This window comes from Melanostigma gelatinosum, assembly GCF_949748355.1.
Source record: "Melanostigma gelatinosum genome assembly, chromosome: 6".
Lineage (NCBI taxonomy): Eukaryota > Metazoa > Chordata > Actinopteri > Perciformes > Zoarcidae > Melanostigma > Melanostigma gelatinosum.
The window spans coordinates 11,743,575-11,769,682 of NC_136639.1; the positions used below are offsets into that span (position 1 = coordinate 11,743,575).

At 43.9% G+C, this 26,108-nt stretch overlaps 1 protein-coding gene across 1 annotated transcript in view; it reads left to right on the top strand.

Moving 5' to 3' along the window:
* The first annotated feature begins 19,461 nt into the window (after positions 1-19,461).
* Positions 19,462-26,108, top strand: part of LOC306778060 (tetratricopeptide repeat protein 28-like) — a 106,961-nt gene continuing 100,314 nt past the window's right edge. Inside the window, exon 1 of the mRNA XM_079269418.1 lies at positions 19,462-19,724. Within this exon, the coding sequence (XP_079125544.1) occupies positions 19,698-19,724 (27 nt within the window). The 5' untranslated portion in view covers positions 19,462-19,697. The remainder of the gene's footprint in view (positions 19,725-26,108) is intronic.

The window sequence follows — 26,108 nt, forward strand, 5'->3', positions numbered from 1 at the left end:
AGTAGGAGGTAGGAAATGCAATAAACACAGTTGTTAGACCTCAAGTATATACACACAACGCGTTTTGGTGAGTCACACTGAATGTAAACAGAATGTTAAATCTTTGAAGCCATGATTTGGTAGCGTGCATTGGGTTGAAAATGAATCTGAATCTAGTTTTAGAGAGAAATGTACATACCTTTTTTATCTTTAGTATTTCAGTACAACTAGGGGCTACTCTTATCAATACTCTGTTCTTCTACAAAGTCAATAAATAAAGTCATTAATATCTCACTAGAAACAAATGTATAATGTCAATAAAATATCTGAGTGAATGCGTGCTGACATCACGATTCTTAGTTTCGGGTGATGATACACTGATTAAGACATAGCTATGAATATTATATCCCATATCTGCCAACAAACCCCCCCTAAATATTACACACTCTCCCTTTAAATCATTATTGTAAAACCATGTGTGTCCAGCAGAGCAGAGGTTTATTACTCACACTTACAGATTACAGTCACAATCACTTTGATGATGCTTAACAACAAGTATTTTTGAACGGATGTTCTTTGAGTTTTTTTGACAGTATAACTTGTTATATGTCCGAAGTGTCTGCCCTCTTAAGCTAGAAGCAGAATCCTGCAACATGCTGAGAAGGACGATCAGAAAGCTGATGCAAACAGGGAGTGCCATTTTAAGTCACTGAATGAACTGTACAGTAAGAGAGTACCGGTAATTATCTGCGGCTCGTATCACCACGGACAATTTTTCTCACTTGATGATGCAACATAAGAATTGTTTCAGCAATGAGTTTACCAGTATATGTGGAGAAAAGGCCGTGTGGCCATTTGTTTCTCAGTGTGAAGATGAACCCATTGGAGTCATTTGGCTTAACCTGTTTTTGTGACTTGCTTGATTCTATGAACTGGTATTAAAACAATGAGGTACATTATGGAATAAACATGATACTAATACCACCGGTGTACAATCAGCATTTACATGTTTTAACATAATTTATTAGCATTTTCTAACACTTGCTATAATTTAACAAATTTGATATTTATACAAACTAAAAAATGTGTCATTGTTGATGAGGCTTCCCAGGTAATAGAGCTGAATTTAGGAAGTGTTATCCGTAGAATTGCTTGATAACTGCATCGTGTGTGTGCACTGAGGTCGGCCTGGTGTCATACAGCCCTTATAAAAACGATCTAACAGCATTTTCTCATTCTCTACATTTGTGCCATTCATTTTTCTCAATTGAATTCCATTTCTCTGCCAATAATGCATTTCACACTGACGCATTGTGACCTGATCCGAAATTTATTATGTGCACAGTAAACATTTTTTTTGCATACATATTAAACTCTCTTGCACCAAACGGCGTGCTTCCTACCTCAGGTCCTTTTCAGCGTCTTCCTTCATTTGCATGTGCCTCGTGTTTGTTTTAGCCCCAGAGCCTGTTGACGTGGGGGTAATGCAATGTATATGGAGACAGACACTCTCACGCGCCTGCCAGCCCCTCAATATCCAGCCGTCTGTCATGTTAACGGCTTTAAATGCTGCTGCTTTGCATCTCTTGCATGGAGGCGAAAGTGTCATGTGCCGCTGCCCTAAAGCGATGTAGCACCAGAAAGTCTGCTTAATTATTCTAAATGTCAATGAATTAGATAGTAACCGGGCTTTGGATTTTTTTTATTATCCAGCCTGTGATTTTGATTGGTCAGCAATATAATATATTGGCCTCTTTGCCCCACAGACTGTCCAGTGCTACGGCGTTTTGATGAGTCTGATTAGACTGTATTACTGTGATAAATTATTCAAACTTTCATTTCTCCTCTAGTCTGCTCGGTTTCAGTATACTGTACTCCACACACACACTCTGAGCACCTCATTTTAGATTTATATTCGTTTCCTCCTCGACAACAGACTTGCCCATTGTTTTGGGCTTCCTGTAGCTGAATGGATAACCTCAGTGTGTTTGCTACAAGCTCCAACCTCGGCCCTTTTCACTCTCTTTCACTTGCTCGTTTCACACATATTCTCACCTTCCTTCCCTTTTCCACTTATTGTTCAGCCAGTGAATGACTCGGCTACCTCATCCAACCTCCTGTTCCTTTTCCAGTTGGTTTAGAAATAAAAAGGGTCGTGGTTTCTGTGTTGGCAGTGCCACTCTGATCTGGCGGCTTGTAGGCGGCGTAGCGCTGCCTGCTGCGCCAGATGCTCAGAAATTACGCCGTCCACACACACTGCAGCCCCCTCGCTCCCCCAGACTGCTCGCAGCTGCCACTGAAAGGCTGGGATTTCATAGACGCTCAGTCGGCGTTTCTTCACGGGCAGCAGGCACAAAATTATACAGTACTGCAGCTTCAGCACATCGGAATCTTGCTCAGCGCTCTCTTTTAAAGACTATTCTTGACACATTTAAATAAGACAATGAACGAAGCAAATGTCGGAGCACAGATGGGTTCCTTTTAATGTTTCAGTGCCTCATGAACACGGTCCAATCACTAAAACACAGATGAGATGACCAGTAAAAGAGCCGTCACTTTTCTCTCTTACTTTTGGTCCACTGAGAGCTCCATTGAAGGGGGTCATCTAAGCTTAGCATGGCAATTAATCCTGCCACTCATCAGGAAGCTTGCTTGAGAATGGCAGTCGTTTACAGTGGAATTATGCTCTGCACTAATTAGCGGTTAGCATCGACAGTGTCGAGGAGAAAAAGTGAACTGGAGCGTTATCATGTGACGGCACGAACAGAAGAAAACTGGCTGTCAACGCTGTCTTTAACACACTTATCACTCAGGCGGGAGAAGACTCTGTCAATAACCTCTCCCCCAATTCGATCCATTTCTACATTCATATTTCTTTAGAAAACCTCCTGCTTCCTGTTCGCCTTTCTCCATCCTCTTCTCCTCCACCCTTTCTTTTCTTGTCACCCAGCCAGCCCTCTGGCTGTGCGCCTCACAGTTGCCATGGTAATGATATAGTTTCTCATCTCTGTAATGTGATGTCTTATTAGGTTTCATTGGGGTGTGTGTCACTATTTTATTTCACGCGCCATTTGCTGAGCTTCGGTCCTCCCCGTTGAAAAAAAACCCCTCAATGTCTGAGAGGTGAGCAGTGAGTGCACCGACGGCGAAGTGTTGCATCGCGTACGCATGTGAGGGTCCTGATGGAGAGGAAGGGGGACAAGATTGAGTGAGGCAGACCGAGAGATATGTGGGGCAGTGCCTCGTGTAGCTGCAGTATGTTTCCTTCCGAGTTCACAGTATTAACTTGCAGAATAGTTGTATCAATCGTGATGTGAAAGGCGTGTATTTCCCTGGGTGTAGCTCCTTCTTCCTCTGTGTTCTATGAGGCCGGCACACCAGGGAGGGGTTTCAGCTGCTACCCAGCAGGAGGCACTGTGTGTGCGCTTCAACCATCCAACTGAGGAAGCACTTTATTCGCAAAACAAGTGTGCCTGTGTATCTGCATCCGTTTTGAGGGGGTTTTGTAGATGGGTTACTTGATGTAGACCATTGATGCTGGTGATCCAGTGATAAGAGAACTGCTGCTGCTGTCTCTGCAGTCGACACATTTCATTTTCCTCTTTATTTAGTCCTTTTCGATAGGAACAGTATGTGTGCTACAGCTTGATAAACAATGTTTGGACCTGCAATGGGAGGCATGTGTGTTTGTTGAGAACACGTCCTTTTGAGTTGTCAGTTTGCCTTGTATTGTTCTCCTCTGTGTGTGTGTGTGTGTGTGTGTGTGTGTGCAATTATAACCGCTGCTTTGAATGGCTGTGACTTAACGGTGGGAAGGGGGCGGCAGTCGATAGCGGATCAATATAAGCCCAGATGCCACTGTCAAACACGTCAATATAGTTTCTCCAACGGTGGTTTGTATCCCCCACCGTGTATTAACTGCCTTATGTGTGCACACAAGGCTTTAAAAAAAATGACCCTCCCAGCTTCTGCTGTCTTGTCTTTGTAGATGCGGCCTTAAATAGGCGGCCTCCGTTGAGAAGTGGCAGCTAGGACTGTGTGATTGTGGCTATTGAACTGGCTATTGGGGCGGTAATTGCACATCACCACTTCTCTCAATTTGCACAGGATTGCGGCAGCTGAATGAAGCTGTTCTGTTTCTCACTATTTCCAATTTGAAAGTATTCCACACTTCAGTGGGGGTCGAGTGTTTAAAATGATTTTCAGCAGCTAAGATGACGTTTGTGTTTTGTACTTGAAAACTGCCTATTTTCCGGTGGAGCAGCTGAAGCTGGCATCCCATTGTACTGCTTTTGTTGTAACACCAGAACATTGTGAATGGAGAAATTCAACCTCATACAAAAAGAGCCATTTTTTATGAATGCAGAATAACAATCAGGGCAGTGTAACATATCTCTCTTTTCCAAACTTTTCCCTGTATCTCTATTTGTTTGGCCTGTTCAGTTCGTAAAATATTAGAAGAGACTTGTCAGTAACACTCTGAAAAATACAAGCATGTGTATGTTTTTATCTTTTGCACTTTTGGAGGCCCTATAACGACATATGCTTCATGTCCAATCTCCACCCACCAAACTGTGCTGAGATATAGCTTTGAAGTTCCCTTGTAGTCCCTCTTAATAATGCTCTCAGAAACCTCCTTTTGGCTCAGTGGGCGAGGAGGCAGGTGACAGAAACACCATCCTCCTGTGTGTGTGTTTGTGATGAGACTTGAGCACAGAAATTCCTTGTGTACAGTCGACGTTTTGGGCTGTGTAGCTTGAGTTAAACCATGGCTGACTAGGTGAAGCATGGTTTGGGTTTGTCCTCTTGTGGTGCACTTGTTTGTTTTTTGTATGTATCCTAGCCAGGCTCATATAGGAGGGATGGTGTGCTTTGGAAGGCATCTGTTGTCTTTCCTTCTCCTCTGGGCTCCATGCCAGGCATGTGTTTGTCAGACGGCAGTGCTGGTAAGATGGAGGCTTCTAATATATCGTGACACATTCGCTCTGCGTTCTCCTTGACTGGGTCATTTGTAGTATTTTGAGACCTTGGCACGTTGTAATTTGCACCTACATTAATCACAACAACTCAAATTAAAATGCTGCCCGCTGAGTGCAAATTTAGTCGTGTTACACCAGGAGCCAGGTCTGGTGAACGAATGTAATTAGAATTTCACCCATTATAGATGTTTTGAATCTTCAAGCAAAAATAACTTGGCTTACCTTTTGGAAAGATTTTTGATGATTAGACTTAGGAAAAAACATTCTCGCCACAATTTATTAAAATCATCAGTTGATTCAATATTTTGTTACTCCCTCTCTTGTAGAGGGCAGAAAACACCTTTGGTGCAGCGCATTCAGTCAGCATTCAGTCAGCCAGATGTTTTGAAGAAGACGACGAAGAAGACGGTCATGCCGTGCGCATGAAAGATTTTAAGGTGAAACAGTCCTGCACACTGTGTTTGAGGGATCTCAAACACAACACAACGTTGTGTGTAACAAGTATTCTGTAATGGGAAAGACTCATGGCATGAAGGCCATAAGATATGCTAAATCGTGTGCCTAAAGTATTCATTTGAGAGCAGAAATTATTCAATCGTACGCAGAAATGACTAATTCAAAAGCACAAATTATTGAATTGTGCGCACAGATTTGTTACATTTTTTTTTCTCCGTGACACCTCATGTTTGCTTATTTGTTGCCTTGATTAATTAAGAATGGGTGAAGTATCTTTCCAATAATTATTAAAATAGTAAAGCAGGAGTATTCATGGTAAGTAAATGAGTCAGTTCATCATCTAATACATTCATAATGTGTCTTCTTGTAAACGCAACATGACAGCGTCCGGATCATTTGTGATTGTTTCGTGGAGTTTGGACTCCAGCTCTGTCAGAGAGAGAACTAATTACACCTTGTGAAATGTGAAGGTGTCCACACTTGAGCTCCTTCTCTCTGCTTGGGAGAAGCAGGAGCAGATTTAGGTCAGGGAGATTTGGGGGTGGCGGAGCAGCTGGGGAGCTTGTTCTGGACTGTCAAAGCTGCCCCGTATACCATCTGGATGGGCTGATAGTGCTGCAAAGCCAGTTATCCTCTTTAGAGAACTGTGTGGAACTGCATAGCAAGAAGCCTCAAATGCAACTCCACCTCTGGTGCATCAAATCTTCAGGTGATGAAGGCAGGCCTGTCACATTACCGCGCTCCTCCTTTATTCTTCTTGCCACGCATCTGTACGGGATGTGCGGATGGCAGTTCACCTGTCTGCACACTAACACACGGACACAGAATAACCTGGCAGAGCGTTCACCAATCAGTCGGGACTTTGGGAATACATTAACAATTCACCCTGAGCTCCAGAAAGTTTTATTTTTCTCTCTTTTCAGCAGCTTGGAGTTCTTCCTCCCCCTCAGCCGTCTCCGTCAGTGCGGCCATGACCAGGATGTCCAGACTTTTGCTCGAGAGTCATCCAAGCAGTTCCAACTTTCATGCTCAGAAGCAGCCCTTTATGCTTCAGTAATAATCGCTACAGACTTGTGAAGTCACTTAACACTGAAAGCTTTCACAGCCGGGATTCACTTGTCAGATTTGAGAAGTGCAACGCATAAGTTTGCGTTCTCAGATATCGCAGTGCAACAGTGCACCCGACAGAGTGAGCGCTGGTGTGAATCTCCCCCCCCCCCTTCTGCCTCTATAATACTCACATTTCTTTCCGGTTCAGAAGGTTTCTGACAAAGCAAACTAAAATCTCCTTTTTATCCCTAAATCCACTTCTTGTTGAGATGCCATTTCCTGTATAATCACACCTCAAGCACCACTTCTGCTCAGCCTTTTGTGGAACACTCTTCCCTAAGTGGAATGTGAAAATGAACGTTTCACCTCTAAATTGATACCTTTTGGTTTCTAAGTGTTAATACAATTTGTGTCAATGTTAATGAGCACATAATCCACTGTTAATGCAGTCTACTTGTGTGTCTTTTTTCAAAAAAATTATTTTTAGCCAGTGTGGGTTGTGAAGCCCAGAGAGTGATTTACACAGCTGGCAGTTTTTGCTCGGCAGTGAAACTGATCAAAGGTGCTCAAGTCCTGATGCTGAACTGTTTAAATCTAGACTGGTACAGGAAGTAGATTTTCTGATCCTTCATTTTTTCATTATTTCCGTGAAACTTTCACAAATTGTCCTTTGAGAACGTTCTTGTATTTGTGACTGTGTTCTAGCTATTTATGGAATACATGTAGTTAACAAAGTATGAGACGATAGGTGTGTTGGTGTTGTGCTTGACGTAATTTTGCGTACGTTCACACGGACCACACACTGTGTGCAGTGAGTGTGATGAAAGACAATGGATGATTGATGCACACAGAGCATCTACACATCTGTTGTGCTCCTCCGGGGGAGTTTTGAGGGATGCCCAGCCCCCTTTTGAGAGGTGCTGGGGTGTGGGAAGCTGCATTTCGGACTCAACGGGGAAACTCCGCAATTCTCAAATTCAGCTTTCACCAGCATTACATCATCTACAACCACATCAAACGGTGCTGGGGCGAGGTTTGTTGACAGGGAAGGGCAGTAGATGGGCTCCACTGGGCTTTTGGTTCTTTGAAACCTGGTCTTCTTGTATTCATGTTTTCTGGCACCTGTGGACTCAAAATCTGACCCAGATTAAATGTGATGATTGAAGTTTAAAAGACATTCAGCTTCGACAGCCTGTTTGCAAAGTAGAAACATGTTTAAATTGACAAAATATTTGTTTCAATGATGCCACTGTGTTGATAGAGCGCGAGTCCTAAAATGGAGGGCTTCTAGCAAAAAACAAAAAAAGCTTAGTTGCAGCTGACTTTTTTTTGGAGGTTTGCAGGATCTTTACTCGAACTCCACTGGAGACTGGATCCTCGACTAACGGTGAAGGAGTGATGGCTGACTAACTGAAACAGGTCCAACTTGAGGGTTGAATGCTCATCGGCAGGTCCGTGTTATATCAGTCAGGTGTATGAAATGTGTGAATTGTGCCAATTTTGTCGTGGCGGCACGCCACCTTAAAACCCATTGATTGTATTTTAACATTTAATCTGAACCTTAAGCACAGAACAGTTGTAACTGTTTTTGTCTTTAAACTGACGTGGCCGGACTACGCGTCCCACGGCCTTGTTTGTTTGCTGTTTTTTCATCCTGAACACTCGCTAAAAGGTCTGTTGTTACTGTTCAGCTCTGTCCCTCGTGTCACCTCATGACTCCAACTCCATCAAGTGATCCAATTCAGCAAATAATCAATTCAGAAAACAAGCCACTGTTACATTAAGTATCACTGCATGCATCTTAATATCGCATAGCTTTTAGTTATGAGTTGTATGAATGATTTTTTTAAATTGAATGCCCTGACACAAGGGCATGGCATAGTTCCGAAATAAAATATGGCCGATTAAAGCCACTCTTTTTCCGATGCGTTTCAGTCGGCTGGGGATAGAGATGTTGCGATGTGATGAAGTGATGAGTCACAGAGGAGTGTGTCAGTGCTGAGGCCCAGTGAAGGCTGTATCTGTCTCTGGTCAGGCTGGAAGGGAGGAGGGTGTGCCGCGCAGGGTGCGGGTGGTGATGGATGAGGACAGAGCGAGAGAAGGACGAGGCATGAAATAGAATGAGGATGAAGGACAGAGAAGTCCTGGCCGGCACTGGGGAGGGGGAAGGAGACTGTGAGACAAAGATGGAGAGACTGAGAGTGGAGAAAGAACGAGGGTCAGAGAGAGACTGACCTACTCACAGAAATGCTGATGTTTGCTTCTCTGAACACCGTGGCTTTGTGCCCACATTTGCATTTACCCAGACAATATCAGGGAAGTATTCCTCCTCAGCTGTCAGACCTGTGAAGGCCAACATGTCAATGAAGAAGACACTGGAAGGGCAGAAACCTCTGCTTACACTATTAATATCTATTCCGTTTTGGGATTTATTTGACCGTGAACATATTCCCATAAGATATGGAAGCAATTTATGTCTCTGTTTATTCAAGCATAGTTGCAACAAAAACATAATAGTGTCAGAGACTTATCACCAAAAGTGCATTCATCGAATTGTTATTTTTTAGATTTCCTGTTCACTAACAGGAGTTAATAACCTCCTTTGTAAGATTACAAAGTACAGTAAAGTAGTTGTTTAAGAGGAACTTTGAAGAAGTAAATGTAGACATTCTGTGTCTTTAAACAGATTATTTGATGCAGTAAATGTCAGAAAAATGTCTGATTGAATTCCGTTAAAATTAAATATGTAAAGCTTGGTTCAGAGTTCAAGTGTTTGTGAGTTTAAACCTTTCAGCCCTGATCACAATGTAAGAATTAAACATGTTTCTGCATTAATATAGACATACTGGGCTACAGAAATGATACACTTTAACATTGTCATCATTTATTGAGATGTTTCATTTGTAGAGCAAAGACATGTTCGACAAAATTCCGTATATTAAGAATATTTATTGCAAATTAAAAAGCCAGAAAGCCTTCTTTTTGCGCAGTGTTTCACACGTTAAGAATCCGCGTCCAAACTTCTAAACAAGCACCAAATGATGCTATTTCTGCGTGCTTCGTGCTCTCCAACACGAACTGGGATTAAAGATGAAGAGAACGATATCGTGCTGGGACGGAACAAACTCAGCGGGCTGTATGATTCACATTTTTTTCTTAAACCTTATTTCGAGGATGATCCAAGATTAAGCACATTCCTATTCTTTCCAGTGTCATAGTAATGCCAATGTAACTATATGTTCACGCTGTAGCATGACAAAAACCCCACTCCTGTGGCTGTTTTTTTGAACCCCATTTCTAATGACCTTCCAAATGGTCATCTATACTGGAAGCCTGCTGTGTATCTGCGAATTACTGCTGAATTGTGGGTAAATTAAGCTTTTGTTCTTGCTGTGAGCTGTCATGATCTGTTTGAGAAAAGCAGGATTGTATCCATGCGTGCAAAGATGCTCACATACAGGACACACACACACACACACACACACACACACACACACACACACACACACACACACGGTGGAGGCAAAGGCAGAAGATCAATCAGTCATTGAGTCACGCTGAGGGTGGCAGCTTTAAGTAGCAGTGTCCTTTCTGTCTCTCACAGTCCCTCTCTTACTTTCTTCCTCATCCATTACTTTATCTGTCAACGCCCCCTCTCTCTGTCGCTCTGTCTCTCTCTTCCTGGCCATCCTAGTGTGGCCTGACCTTCCTTGGGTTGTCTTCCTGTTTGCAGCAGGCAAACAGAGGAGAGGGGCCGGCTGTTACCGGGACAACCAGATGGCAGGGTCTAGCCTGGGACTGGAGATTGGGACTGGGGCAAACCCACTGGCCAAACTGGTGGCTGTGGCAGCAGACAGGAGCTCTGTGGGAGGCGGCTTCACCACTACTGTGACCTCCCCCCCGTGGTCAAAAAATGCTAATTAGCTGTCTTGGTCGTTCAAACAGGTGAAGCGACACTCGTGGATTTGTGCTTTAGCTCGAACGGGTCACAGCTGTAGAGTTCGTCCCGTTGTGCTGTTGCAAAGTTTCACTGCAGACTCTCAGCTGACAGGAAGCTGAGCTGGAGTGGGGTGAAGATGATTCGAGTCGAAAACCGATGACAAGGAGGTTTGACAGCAGGGGAGGAAGCTGGTGGGGCTGAGAGGCCGCATGTGTTGAGGAGTCTGATCGGAAAGGACTGGAGTGTTTCTGTCCTTGGAGCGGAGTCAAACCCCCCTACGACTTCCCTCTCCTGCTACATCGCCTCCTGATCCTCTATGATGTGTGTCAATAACACGGGCTTGATTTATCTCTGGTGAAGTATTCGTTGCACCTTGCCCGAGGATATCCTGTGAGCCCCTCATTAATATCCCGAATCACAAAGTATGCTTTGCAGTATGCTTTGCGCAACTCTAATAGGAAGCAGAGAGCACAGCTGTTTGACTCAGCTACTCTCAAAACACCGGCTGCATGCAAATAAATTCATCTTGCTGATACGTTCGAGCGGGGTCTGCTCTGATGAGCAGTCAGGGTGAGGGAGGACAACTAATTCTCGTTCGGTAACAACAGCGCTACTTTGCTGTAACTGAGCTCTCTGTATTCTCACCCATGAGTCAGGTGTTGAGGTGAAAGCGAGGCCTGCCTGTCCTACATGGCTAATTTAAAAGGATTAACACCTGTTCTACCAAGGCAGATTCATCCTAATCCTGCTTTAACCCCTTTGATCTGAAATCAGAGTGATTTAAGGAGTGGACTGGCCTAATCCCTTCACAACAGTGACCAGAAACTACAGCTACCCGCTGGCTTCATGCTACAGGATTCTCAATACCACAACTTTTGCGTTCATACTTTTCCCTTTCTTACTCTGCAAAGGGATGGAGTCATCACTGAATCCTCCCTCTCCACTTTAAAAGGGTTAATTCACATGTGATGCGCTCTCACAGGGCGAGATTAGTAAGGGCAGGCAGAGCTGTCATTGGCATAATAAGCCTGAAGTATTAAGGTGTTATAGCCTGATCGTTCAAGGAAAAAATATTTTGTTGAAGTAAAAGCCGCTGTATCTGGTCTGGCTTTGGCTCAGCCATACTTAGCTTTTATGAATCTGCATTTTAACAACCACAGTAACCAAACGAAAAGCTACAGAGGAGATCTCAGAAGGGGTTACAATTGGCACTATTAATGTAGTCTGTTCAAGAGATCATCAGTCATGAGTTGTGGCTCCGTTGTTTTAATGTGCTTATTATGATTACCAGATTGCGGCGCGTGTGACTGAGTGTGCATGTGTGTGGGTGTGCGTTTGTGATGGCAACACATGGATACATTTGATATGAGAGAGAAAGGGGGGGGGGGAGAGACTGTGGGAGAATTTAGATATATTTGGCATGGTGACGATGGTGGGAAGAAAGGTAATTGAAAAAGAGAGGTACGAGTTTGGCTTTGGGGTTTTCTAAATGAGGGACTAGAGATGGGTGGGTCTGACCACAGCATGGTTTTATGTGTTTTCATCCGCGTGTGTGTGTGTGCGTACGCATGTTTTTGTTTTCGTGGAAGCAGATAGACACAAACACATTTGAATACAATGGCCTGCTCCGTCTCTATGTTTAGTATGGAGACTGAGTAGGACCACACAGGATCTCTGTCTCATGCGTCGGAGTATGTGGCAACACTGTTATTATTGATCCTGCCGCAGACTTGAAGCCCCAGCGCCTGTTTTACTGCCGGCCTGATTCAAACAATGTGCTGGAGCCTGTTTCATCCGTGTCCAAGACCACTGAATTATAAAACACATCTATAAATCTAAGGTCCTTCTCTTTGCATAATGCCTTCACACAAATCTACTGCTGAGCAATTCTGGGGGATAAACAAGCCCTTCTTCATTAGTGTAATTGGGAGTAGAATAAAGAAAGAGAAAATTAGGGGATGGGACTTAAAGAGAATAAAAAGATCATAATCATATGCCTTTATCACACTGTGTGAAGAATCCTTGATTAAACACTATAATGTCTCAAAAGAAAGAGCTTTCAATAGAAATGTCCATTATCGCACATTACAGAAGACGGATAAGGGTGTTTGTTTCCTCTGATGAGCTTTTGGTTGCATCAGGAAAAACATTTCCACTCCAGATGCCTCAGTACAAATGATTGTGAACGTTTGGGTGCGTGCGTGGATGTCGTTGTATGTAGATGCAAGCAATGTTTACACCTTCAACCCACAAATTAGGAATTAACTCCAATCCACACATGAGATTCAGCAGTTTCGTCTCGTGATTATCGGTCAGCGAGCCAAACTCTATAGATTGCTTTGTTTGCACTTTCGTACGGTTATTATCACCCCTTTATGTGTACCATTGATACTTTTTACTTCTTACTAATTGCCAGGCTCACTCAATTATGTCACAGCAAATCTGGTAAAAACTGAAAGACATTTGGGGGCATGATGAAGTGCTATAGCGAGGGTGTATTGGTTGAAATGGGTGTATTGAATCCACTCACGCACTCCACAAATGGCTAAATAGTGGCATTGTGGTCTCACTTTCCACCAAATGTCACCAACATCTGTTAAGTTGTTCTTTTTTTTAACAGCTTACTTTCAAACAGGCAGAGTCATTTTTTCTGTCAGCACAATAAAGAAGAATGAGCACAGATGATATACGGACAATTGAAAGTGCCCACTTACAATCGGCAGTGTACCCAGTGTAACGAGGTGATGGACACATTTACTTGTTAACGTTTAGAGATGCTTTCTTGTTATACAACTATGCTGTTGCAATTTTTGTTGTTTACTTCTATATTATGCCATTTTTTTTACATGGTTTTCTTCCCTTTTTTTCTTGCCAATGTGATACGGTCAATTCTCCTGTACTGCAGTCCTTGCCACTGCTACCTGCCTGTTTGGATTGGGGAGGCTGTAGATCGCCATCTGCCTCCTTTTATACACATTCAGACTTGTTTTAATGGCCATCCCCTTTTCCAACTGCTAGAAATGGCAGTCGTATTTGCTAACCACTTCCAGGATTGAACTCGGCTCTCTATGTTGGCGAGTGAATGTTTTCCCTGACTTCATGAGGATTCTAGATGGTCTCAATGTTGAATGTGATGTGATCTGCCTGCAGCGCACATCACTGAGTGTGTAACCCGCTGACCAGCAGATGTTGAATTAATAATTAAGGGCATTAAAGAAAAATATGTCTTCTTCTCTCTCTAGAAAAACATCCTTTATTATTCAAGACCAAACTATCGCACTATTTGACTGCATAGTGATGTCTCCAGCTGAACACTGACCTGACTGATTCACCCAGGTGTGAGTGAGTGTTTTTCCTTCACTCTGCTCTGCCGTGAGTCCACTCTGCTCCCTGGGGACGAGACCCAGCAAACAAATAAGATTTGGAATGTTTTTTAGGGACCGTAATGTCAGCCTTTGCTCGAGGCATGTTGGGTGGTCAGTGCATGTGACCTTCTCACAGCAGGCCTCTCTCACCCCCCATCCATCCCTATTAGAGGACACTTATCAGGGACAGCAGCCAGAGTGACACACTCCCAGCTGGGCTTCCCTGGAGAAAATGCTGTGCAGTGCAGGGAAAGACCCCTACGGTGCACTGAGGTGTGTGTGTGTGTGTAGGTGCGTGTGTGTGGTGTGGGTATGGGTGTGTGTAGAGTTGTTCTCTGCAGATAGGACCCTGTGACTTGGAGATATGCACAGGCTCATTAATTAGAGGCTCTCATTATCCCACCCCCCAGGCTCCAGACACTTCATCAACACCAAGCTCCAACTAAGACACACGCAGGCATGTACTTACACACACACACACACACACACGTACATATACATCCTCGTGCACACCCATCTCACATGATCCACAGCAGGCTAAATTCTGACCCATCATCCAAGAATAGAGCACTGTAAAAGAGGTGAATGAATGAATGCTGATGAGGGTTATTTGTTTTAGGTGACGTACGGCACAACAGAGTGGGTGGGTGTCATTGCTGTTTAACGCTTTTATTATTATAATGTTGTTAAGCATTTCAAAACAGATTCATTCATCTGCCATGTCTTACAGTGGAAGCAATCTGTCAAACACTGTAAATTATATTCTCTTGTTATAAATGTCCATGCTGGAAATATAAAAGATTTGTTTTTAAAGGCCCTTGCCTATATGAATTGTGCATTGCGGTGATGGTTTTTGTCATATTTTTTATTTATGAATGAATTCTTAATTTGTCTTTATAGGCATGCTACCTTCCATACAAACAGGAAGAAGAGAGGCCGTGTTGAAGAATGGACAGTATTGTATGTGTGGATATTATTACAGGTGATTGCATATCGCAATGTACGCATGTTTGTGCATGTGACATTAGGGTGCATGTGTCTGTGCTCTTACTGTGGAGAATGTATTGCCTTGAAACTCCAGCCCTTGAAATGAAAAGGTCGCTGTCTATTCAAACAGGGCAGATAGCACGCAGCGACTCTCCAGTGTCTTGATTTAAGAGGGCGAGCCTGAGGTTTTTTTTTTAAAGACAAAATGTTTTAATGTGTTCGGGACATTTCTGGGTGTCGAACTCTATAAAAACGGAGCGACCGGGTGCTAGATAGTAAGCAGCCTCAGAGAGGAAGCGATGGAAATGGCGGCGAAAAAAACAAAAAAACCTTGTTGAGCCGGGAAGGAGGAGACAACATTGAATGTTGTGTTTACAAACCGCAACTGACAAATCCTTCTTATTGTGCCTCTAAAGTACGATCTGACAGTTTTATTTTTTCCAAACAGCTTCTGACTGTCAACCTGGTTGATTCACTTTTTACAATGTGAGGTCTAGTTGATGTTTAATGAGAAATCAAGTCGACCGAGTCATCCTGGCATGTGATGGTTTCAGGGAGATGGATTTCAGTTCGACATCAAACTTCACTGATCACTGAGCCGTAACTTCTAAACGTTCATTCCAGCAGAAAATATGTGCCATGTGAAAATATTTAACGGTTACAATGACATTTTACCGGCAACATTTTGTGATAAAGTGAAGAATTCACAGTGGCCAGAGCCAACTCCACCCTTTAAGTGATAAAAGCATCCCGCTGGTCTCTGGGGTTCCCTAGAAAATATTAAAAACAAGAACGAAATAAAAATGTAACTTCTAAAAACATCCCTAAACTAAAACTTTTAAATCATTTTGTGCCATTTTTGCCAACAAATGGTGACAAAACAATAAGCTTGTAGACAGACGAAATAGAAAGTTTGGGTAGGCCAAGTCATTTACTGTCCCCGACAAAACAGCTACAAAAAACAGAAAACCACATCGCTGTTTTATTAGCTATAAGTTGAACAGAATTAATGAACAGGACAAGAAGAAACGGGGATACGCATTATTACAAAATATTCTTCAACAGTTTTCCAGCACTGAAACCCATGATTTAAGTTAAATGAATTACATTTTGACTTTTTTTCAGAAAGTAGTATAGTTGTTTTCACATTGCAACAGCCATATTTTAAGTCCTTACATGCCTGCATGGTGTATCTTTCAACCAGTTTGGAAGTAACTTCTATGAAGCAGCTGAAGGCTACGGGGCAAGATTTTGGTGTCCCATTCCGTTTGTAGTCCGAGTAGTGTTGACCAATCATGTTTCAGCAGGCTTTGGTGAAATGCAGGTCAGGTGGAGAGCAAAAGAGGAGAAGTAATATTTAACCAACAATAGCCCAAATACACCATGGTACTGATGATAATAATCAATTGAAGTGAAGAAATATATACATTTGATTAAAATAAGATGAAACTTTCGTGTATAGTTTTCCAAACTGGTGCTCCAAACTACAGTTACTGCTGATTAACTGTAGTGTTCCTAACATTTTAAAGAAGTGAAGAGTTGCTGCTGTAGTTTTTTCTAACTCACTACCTTACAGGTAACAAACTGTCATGTAAAAAAAACACTGAAAGGCTCACCTAAGGCTGATCATGTGACTCCATTGCCTTTGTAGACTCTTGATCCTTCTTTGAAGACGTTATGGCTGCATAATGTATTTGGTCAGTTCTGATAATATACTCGTCTCTGACTGTACTTTGGATCTGACTGTGCTCTTTGAACTATTCTGAGTGTACTGTTTGAACTGTTTGTTTTAGGTCATGTTTTGTATCTGTTGTGTTTTGTCCTCTGTGGACCCCGGGACGGTTACGCCTTGGCGGCCGCTAATGGGGGATCCAATTAACAAGCAATAACAATTTCTAAAGGGTTGCTGGTACCTCTTAAAACTATTTCCCTTCACATTGCTCAGCACAGAGTATTGTTAGCAAACCACAAAGTAAGTCATGTTTTGCTATTTTTGTCAGTTGTAAGACAGTTGGAAACAGCACTTCGTTGATGAGCTTTTTACAGCTGACTAACATGAGTCACTCTTTATTTCAGAGCTGTCTGATTCAGAGCAAAACGTACCTCTTTAAACCACTCCAACCCATCTTTATGAAACCAGCCCCTGATCACAACATGCAGTGGAGACATTTTTGAGGGCATGATTGGCAAGAACACGAAAAGGAAGTGCAAACTTTTAAACGACTCCAAGTGGTGGAAAATGAAAGAGGGGGTTTTTGTTTCCCTCTGAAGGCTGGAGTCTGATTTCCTGTGCGGCTCTGATTGGGAAAGCAGAGGCACGCACAGGGAGCCTGCTTCTGTATGGAGATGCCAGATGACAGGCTTCCCTACGAACAGACTGTTGCTGAACAGCACGCTGAAGTGGCTTTTGATTGATCATCAAACGTGCCTTTTATGAAACAATCGCTTGTGTAAACCTGTTTTAGATGGTGGGACTTCACTCTGTGAGCGTGTGGTTCAAAGAGAACATAAATATCAGTATCTTAGGATGTAGGAGTCCGTCGCTGTCATGCAGGACTAAAGGTGAGGCAATGTAATCTATTTACAAAAAGATATATAGATACTGTAACACATAAGCACACAAAGAACTCCTCTTTGACTCTAAATGTGTGCTTTGATCACAGAGCTTGACCAGAGTACTATTCTGCTTTGATGCCAGCTGTGGCTATAGATGTAGTGTCAAGCATTTTGTTCCTGTTCACCCATGTGGACACACCGTGTCTCATAGACTCCCTGTGCACAGCAGGAGTTTGTCCATAAGGCCATATGCCAGATTGTCCCCCTCCTATACTCATCTTTTGTTATCTGAGTGACCCTTCTGTGCACTGCAACCCAGCTGACCCTGAAGAGACAGCACCTTATTGACCAGCTCACAGCTCCATAGAGTCCATTACCTAAACCAAATTAAATCCCACACTCGTTGTTAAAACGGATTTCACCTCGTTTCAATATCGACTATTTCTTTGACGCACCTTTCTCTTACTTTGAAATAATTCCTCTTGAATAGACAATAATGTATTTACTGCATTGATGCTGTCACACATTCAGTGGGTCTGGGTTCAGCACCATTGGATCTGTTGTAAGTGTCGTTGGCTGTTTTCATTATCTGACTGTGGCAGTGATTGGTGAGAGGATTCTGGAATAACCATGTTGCCTGTTTCAAATGATTCAGCCCACTTCCACATTTCACAATAAAAAGTCTGTTTTTAAGCCTGGAAAGGCTCCGGCCAATTAATGCCAAACAAAAATCGGTGGCAATCTTAGGCCTCTGATGGCCGTGTGCGGTAAAATATTGCACAGTATACGATATGTGACAGCTGCTCTCAGAAGGAGGAAACGGGGAAAGTGCACACAAACAGGGCTTTAGTTTTCTCCAAGGTGTTCAGTCTTTTATGAATCGTGTCTTTTATTCAAGAACTCAATCTACCATTCCCACAAAAACAATCAAAGAGGGCAGCCTCTGTACTGATAGAGCTCAAGACAGCAAGTTAGTGGAGTGTGATGTTATTTGAATCCCATTAGCTCATTAACACAAGTTTAAACTGCGATGAGCTTGTGCATTGCAGGGTTTATGTAAACCTGCTGAGCAGATGCACCTCGTCCCCTTTTGTTTTGTGTCGGACATGTTTGCAATGTAATGGATGGAAATATGGGCTGTTAGTTAAGGTTTCATGATGTTTCAACAGCCTTGGGATGGCTTTATTGTAGGTCCTGCTAAACAACGCGTTGTGGTAATATAAATTCTGTTAAAAACACAGTTATATGTCAAGCACACTGACAACTTTTTATTTGTGACCAAATTTTGTTTTGACCACACGCGAGGACGTTCCCCAAACCATAGGGCAGTGCCGTGTATACACAGCGCACTGGACTGCCACAGCAGGGTAGCATTGTGGCTGGAGAGACTGTCAGAGGTTCAGTACCTGGAAATGTGTCCTTGAGCAACACACCAAAACCACAGGCTGCCTCCTGTCTGGACGGCAGCGTCAGCGCAGCGCGTAACTGTAAAACGCACTATTCGGAGGCGCTATGACCCTGCTGCCTTCTGCCTGCTCGGCTCCAGCGCTCCAGACCTGGTAACGGCAAAGCTGGAGGAGCGCAGGGAAGGAAGTCATCTGATAGCTGTGGTCCAGTTTGTTGCTGGAATCAGGATATCCTTCCAGCTCCTCGCTGAAATTCCAGGGATTTTTTTTTTTTGGTGCTTGTAACCTCCTCCCCCTGAAAGTAAGCTCCCCGCTTGTCGCGCTGTCTCCGCCGGGCTCCGTTGGACTGTTTCTCAACAAATACTTCCAAAAGTGCGTTTTCGACCGCTGGAAAACGGGATTCGACCACTGTGATTAATATTACTGCTTTTCGGCACACATTCCGTCTTCCTGTCGTTTCCTCTGGATCGACGAGAACAGATTGGACATTGTCTCCCCGTGGCACGCTGGACTAATGGTGTAGCCCACTTACAAGGACGACTTCGTCTTGAAAAAAGTTGAAGAACAATTGTTTCCTAACGCACAGCCCCGGATTGGTCCTGGAGGCGCCGATCCTGCGTGCCGAGTGAGGAAGGAGTGCGTTCGTAACGGACTCATACTTTGGATTTACGCACAAGAACCTTCCCCCCCCCCCCCCCCCCCAAAAAAAACATTGTCAGTCGACACCATGTGTCTCTGATTTATTCTCCAAGCCCAACTATGGATTTAACCCGCGTATGATTTGTGTTGACTGTGCTGTCTCCTCTCACAAATGCCGCAAAGCTGAGACTCGCACAACACCATGCATCGCTTCTTGGAGAAAATCTGCTGCAAAATTGAGGGAAGTCGGGAGGCAGCATGACTTGGCCTCTGGATTTCTTTGACTCTACATTCCATTCTCATATAATATCTTAATGCTGTTCCATTTTGGTTTACAAATATGATGAAATGGCAGCCCCGGAAGAAGGTGAGTCAAGCTAATATTGTCTTCCAATTATGGCGATAAATAACGTTATTTCTCTGGAGCACAAGTTGGAAAGATTGGGCTCGGTCACAGACTGCTGCTCTTTCTAATCCTTTACTATAAAGGAAAGGACCTGTAGACATTACTAACCTGATCAGCTGAACTGTACCCAAAGAATACTTTATAATAGAAAAGCAAGTTTACATTGTCCCTCCCACTCCGTGTAAATGATTTAAGAGAGACAGTACTCAGCTGTTATGCTCTGATCTGTGTTTTGTTTGTTCTGCACCTCTTAACAACAACAGACACTCTTTTATTCTGGACTAATCCAGACAAGACGTTCGTGATTCATCTATCCTGTAGTGAATATCTGGAGTTGTGGCTCGGGAATAGAAAACAATATTTTGACATTTGAATATAGACGGTGGAACATTGCACCTCAGCAAGATTTGCACCTAAACGTTTCAGAATGAACTGACACCTCTCTACATCTGAGAGGGTTCAGAGGAATAAAACGTCTGTATTGCTTTCTTGTTTCCACGAGGAGACATTTTCTTAGACAAATTCATATTGCATTCTCTTATTGCCCCATTTTTGGTAGCCTTGGAGTATTACAACATGGAAAATATCTGAAAATCATCTGGGGTCTGTAAAAAAAAAATGGTTGCACTAAGATGTCTATGGTTTGGATTTTTACCAGCAGGGGGCACTTGTCTTACAAGAAGCAGCCTTCCTTTGCAGAAGTGGGCTTTACACTGGTGTGAAAAGAAAGAACAATTAAAGAATCTTTCCTCCATCAACTGTTTTGCATCATTCGAAACTTCTCCCGACAGACTTTGTTATATAGCAGCTTAAAAAATGTGCCGGATTGTTTTTCCTTTCGACCCTGATATTTCTGCCTTCTCAGCTGAGACATGATGATGATGATGATGATGTGTCTTTATAACCTCCCATGAAACAGCTCACTGGTTACCAGTACCAGAAGTAGTAGAACCACGACTACTGGCACTGGAGGGAGCTGAAACCTACTTCCGTGTGTATGATCCGAGTAACTCGCCATGTCTTTGCTTAAATCATTTTTTGTGTCATTAATGTGGATGACCTCATCCTGAAAGACGAGATGAAAGTAAGCAATCCAAAACCGAGCTTTTTGATGTTGAATCATCAACAGAGAAAATACACGCTGTGAGCATGCCCTAATGATTTCTACAGCTGTGCAGTGTATCTGCCAGAAGCATCCATGAGACCCCCCCGTGAGGACTAAAAGCCTCTCCTCACTGCGGGAATTTGTTCCCGCCACACTGCAGTGATATCTGCTCAAGCTTAAAGAATCCTAAAAGCAACACTGCCCTTCATGTGTAGATTCTCTTTTCATCAAAGATCTGTTTTCCTAAAGTACACCAGAGCACGCTCATCAAGAAGGGAAATGGTAACTCAGTTTTGTGTGATGCTGATTAATTAACCTGTTGGATGCTAGATGCATACATATGAACACAAAGTGTTTTTTTTTGTGTGTGTGTGTGTGTGTGTGTGTGTGTGTGTGTGTGTGTGTGGCATTATCCCTTCACCCTGGCCTCTGGTTTATTGCCAGTGATGTCCTCCGACTTAGATATTGAACGTAGCAGCCAGGGCACTGGAATAAAAACAGCTATTGTGCTGCACATGGCAAAGCAAGTGATTTCTGTAGAATACAACGCTCTCTTTTAAAAGTGCTGGCTTCTTGTTGATCTGCTTTTCAATTGGTCTCTTCACTCCACTTGTTTGATGGGAATCAATAGAAAGTGTAGGAGCATCAAATTGATTCAGGCTGAGTGTCCCGTCCGCATCGTCCTAATGGATTACACTAATGAGTCACAATACCACATCTGTGATGTTGGAGAGAAGAGAGCAGCCGTTCCTATCAGGTTGCCGCTAGATAGCTTATCGTTCTGGAGAGAGAAAGATCTTATTTTCATCAGGGGATTTGTGTGATTAACTTTTTTTATACTGTGATTTTGGTGGAGTTGCTCTGACCACCTGAGTCGATTCAGAGAGTGTGTCTATTACACAATGTTCAAATGTGGAGACATGACTAAAGGCTGCCATAGCTCTGTGATAAAGGTTAGATTCGACGGTCTGTCTGGCCTGCGATAATCAATGTTTTCTGAAGAGTGAGCTTTTTTGAAGGCCAAGTGCAACAATGCACATGAAGCCGTTCTCCTTTTAAAGTAAAGAGACACTGTTTTGTGTTTGTGAGGCTGAGGAATGCTAACATGGCTGACAGCACGAGCGGGGTAGGGTGGGTGTGCAGCCGCTGCCGCTGCGGTCGTCTGTGGTCGGGTTGCATTAGAGGAAGGTAATGTGGCTAGCACCTATCCTGAGGGAACGCTAACTCATCGAGTCAGGTAAGAGATGGCAGCGTGCCTGAAGTGCACTGAAAGCAATGAAAGCCACCAGTTTACATTTAGAGAATAAAGAACCTTTGGGATTGGTTTTTAAGACACCGGGTGCTTTCAAGTGGGCACACAAGTCCAAAGTGGTTTGGATATTAATTATGTGTTTGACTTATACCTGTCTGTATGGGACATTGAGTTTGACTGTTTTTTCCTTGTCCATAAATTTCTTTTGCAACAGCTGAAAAACATTCCATGCTCCTTTTTATTTTTTGCTGCCAGATGTGTTTTTTTAATTCATCGTCAGCAATGTTTTCTTGAGCAGAATTGCTCACAACCTCTTCATATGATGGGTGGTCTCGTATTACACAGCCAGGCAGTGCATCTACAGTTGACATTATGCCGTGTGGCAGTGTGACCAAGTCACAAGGAAGCGACTGTTTTGTTTTTGTGGTTGTGCCAGATGTTCCTGTGCGACAGTTGACATTAGGTCTTCTCACCTGAGAGCGACAGGATGCCCTGCTCGTGTTTCTGTGGCTATGCCCACGGGAAGCTTGGACTTTTACCATCAGCAGGCGCACTCTTACATCCCTGACCATGTTCATTGGCTTTTCACTTTGGGGAGTTGCTCATGCTGCTTTTCCTCTTTGATTCGGTATTATTTATGAGCTCTCCGGTGGGGGGAAAAGGGCTATCTCTCCCTCCAGCGCTCCATCAGTCCCTGTGACGTCTCCTGGCTGGCAGCAGCCCGGCAGTTTTGGAATACATTTACAGCAGGGGAAAACCCATCAGAATGTGAAGAGAAGCGCAAGAAGACACATCTGAGTAGAGAAGAAAGCGGGGGGTGAGGCTGTCAGTGGGGGAAGGAATCACTTGGGAGAGGCTGAGTGCTGGACACAGATTGAGATGCATCAGGGAACAAATGAATGATGACTAGATTGTAGGATTGTAGGAAATAAGGAGATAAATTGGTGGATATTGAGAAGATTTGCTGTAGAGCCGTAGACATTGATAGAATTTGAGATGGTTGGAATTTGAGAAAATGGGAAAGGGTTGGAGACTAGAGAATAAGATGGTGCAGGAGATTTGGAGTTTAGGAGTGAGGGGCCCTAGAGTGAGGCAGCAGAGATAATTAATGATAGGGGGTGATATTACCTGCTGTTCCTGATGCTGCGCAGTATTTACGGCCCAGCGTGCCGAATGGAACGGGATGCGGCTGCGTGGCCAGCCCCCTGGCCTATCCTCCTGGGGCGTGAAACGATAGCAGTGGGGGCGGGGGGATCGGTTCAGGTAAAGGAGGGGGTTGCGTGGGGAACAGCGACTCAGCAATACAGCGGAAATTGATGTGCTGTACTCGCTCTGTTAATCCCAGTCCACCCCCTCCCATTGGGAGCGCTGGACAGAGATGGAGGACAGAAGGAAGAGCTTCGTGGAATGCAAGGCCTTTTCTTAGTGTTAATGTGACGCAGTGGCCTGCAGGCCGCACAAGCTGCAGGTATATGCCCCATAAGACTCTTGGGAGTCCACTGTCAAAATACAACAGGAGAAACAATGGTGACTGGGCCATCCTGCTCTCATCAATCCTCATTCCTGGGACCTGCACATGTCACTGTGAGTGTGGAGATGGATTTTTGGGTAGCAAGAGGTAAATGCAAAGATTGATTTATGTCCATTTGTAATGATTTCCTCCAAGCCTCAGAGCACCCATTTCTGATTTGCTACAGCTTTCCTTTACCCCCCAGTGCTTCTGTTCGAGCAAATGGAGCTGTGTTCGAGTTTATTGAGGTCATTGTTCCAGGGGTGCGGTCAGCTGCTCTCAGGGCTCAGGAGGTGCCTGCCTCTGGGCGCCTCCACAGGGAATAAAGCGGACCTGACTTGATGGACCACATCAATAGGAACACATTTCCTTGTTCTATGAGGTGGAACAGTCCTCTGCAGGACTTAAGCTCTATTCTTTTCATTCTTTTCATTGGTTAAGCTTCTGTATTATGTACTCAGTCTTGCAAATACTGAGAGCCAGTGTTTCCGACATAAGCTGGCTGAAATACGTTTTGAATAAGGGCTGTCAATGGCACTCGAGACGCATCCCTTCAATATGTGGCCTGAAAAACATGCATACTTTCCTCTGTTTCACAACATTCATCAGAGTACAGCTGCCAAAACCTCAGTTCCCACATTCCTTTATAACTCTACACTGGGCTGGTTCCAGTGGGCCGGGCATAGTATCCGCTTAGTCTTCAGGCCCTGCAGCTGTCTCCATCCAACGCAGTGCTGTATGTTGTGACAGACGTTTGCTGCCAGTGTGTTCCAAAGAGGGCCTGTGATCCAGCCTGGATAGAAATGTGTGAAGAGCACCACTAATACCACCCTGCCTCATGCTGACGCCCCTAAATCCCACTAATTCCATCCCTTCTATTGTCAGAGATGGGATTCATAAGCCTTTCTTTGAAGGCTCAATTTTCCAGGAGTGTGTCCGTGGCTTAGCTGGAGCCTTCATGTAGCCAGGACTGGACATTCCATTCCTTGGATTGACGGCCTGGTCTGGCACTTGAGTGGTCAGTATCTAGGCCTCGAGTATATTATTGATGTCAATTAACCCTTGAATCGTCATGACCACTGCCCACTTGTATAAATGGCACAGTGCAAGAGAGAATCAAACGAGATTAGTCGAGCCTCTCCGTCCCCTTCAGAAAAGCACTAGGTGCTGTGCAATGTTTTTGCAGTCGAACGGAGTAGCAGACACACACACACACACACACACACACAAACCGCCTCAGCAGAGTGTTTCTCCAGGGGTCACAGAAACAACCAAGCCCAAAGCAGATTGTTTTAGTTCCCCTCACCGTCGCTCTGGTCTACCTGTCCCTGCCTCTCCTTACTTGTCCTGCCATGCTGAATGTGGTGAGGGGGTAGCTTCGAGAGTTTTCTTTTTTCTTTTTTTACTGCTGGCTGTAAAATCCTGCAGGAAGGAAAGAGAAATGATGCCGAGCACGACCCGCTGAGCCCTTTCCCCCTCCGTCTCTCAGGGCCGGGTTTAGCTGCTGTTCCCTCTCGTAAGTTTGGATTTATTTATACGAGGCTTATATTGGGATACTTATGTCAGGCATATGTTTATAGTCGCTAAGATATGTGGGCAAGGAGCTCTTCCTTACACTCCGTGGGCTTGTCTCCTAAGGGAGATGCATGATTCCAGCGCCCTTAACAAGGCAGACAGACAGGTGGTGACTGACAGGCACACTGGGACAAATTCAGTAATGAGGACGATAGAACAATCCTCCATGGTCAACCCCCCCATGCTTCCCTGTTGCAAATGATCTCATGCCTCATAGAGTATATATTTAGCTAGGGGTTCTGTTACAGTCTAATAGAGCCATAGCTATGTACGGTATAATGCTGTCGTTGCCCCCTCACTGTGGCTGCTCTCTGCCCCCTCTGTGTGCATCCCTACCATGTTACCTCCTGTTGTGCGTGTTCCTGCGGTTGTGTGCGTCTTAAACCTGAAAGTGTTTGGGTTGTTTGTTTCTGCCACTCTCTGCAGACTAGATGTGTGGATGTGACTTACACCTTAATGGGTACCGCGCCCCTCTGGCTCCAGCAAGTTGCATTGCCACCTTCCTTTAAATGAGCTGTGTCGGAAAAAAGATTTCTTTGTCTGTCCGTGAACATATGTGTCAACTTGTTTGTCTCATGTGTCTCATGTTGTTTGTCGCATGTATGTGTGTGTGTGTGTGTGTGTGTTTGTGCGTTTTTGAAATGCCCTCTTTTTGTCTCTTGGAAAATGTTTGGCTCGACAAGTGAGCGATATCCTTGCGTCAGATAGGACATGATTTATGACAACTGCACAACATTATCATCCATCAGAGATGGGCTACTAAAATACTCTACCCTTTCCTTCCTTCTTGCAGCCTCCAGCCCCTAGCTCCTGATCTATATTCCTGTGACTGGGGTCAGAGGCCACATTAGAGCATGTATTGTTCAGCAGTCTAGCGAGTGCTCCAGTTACCACTGTGAAATC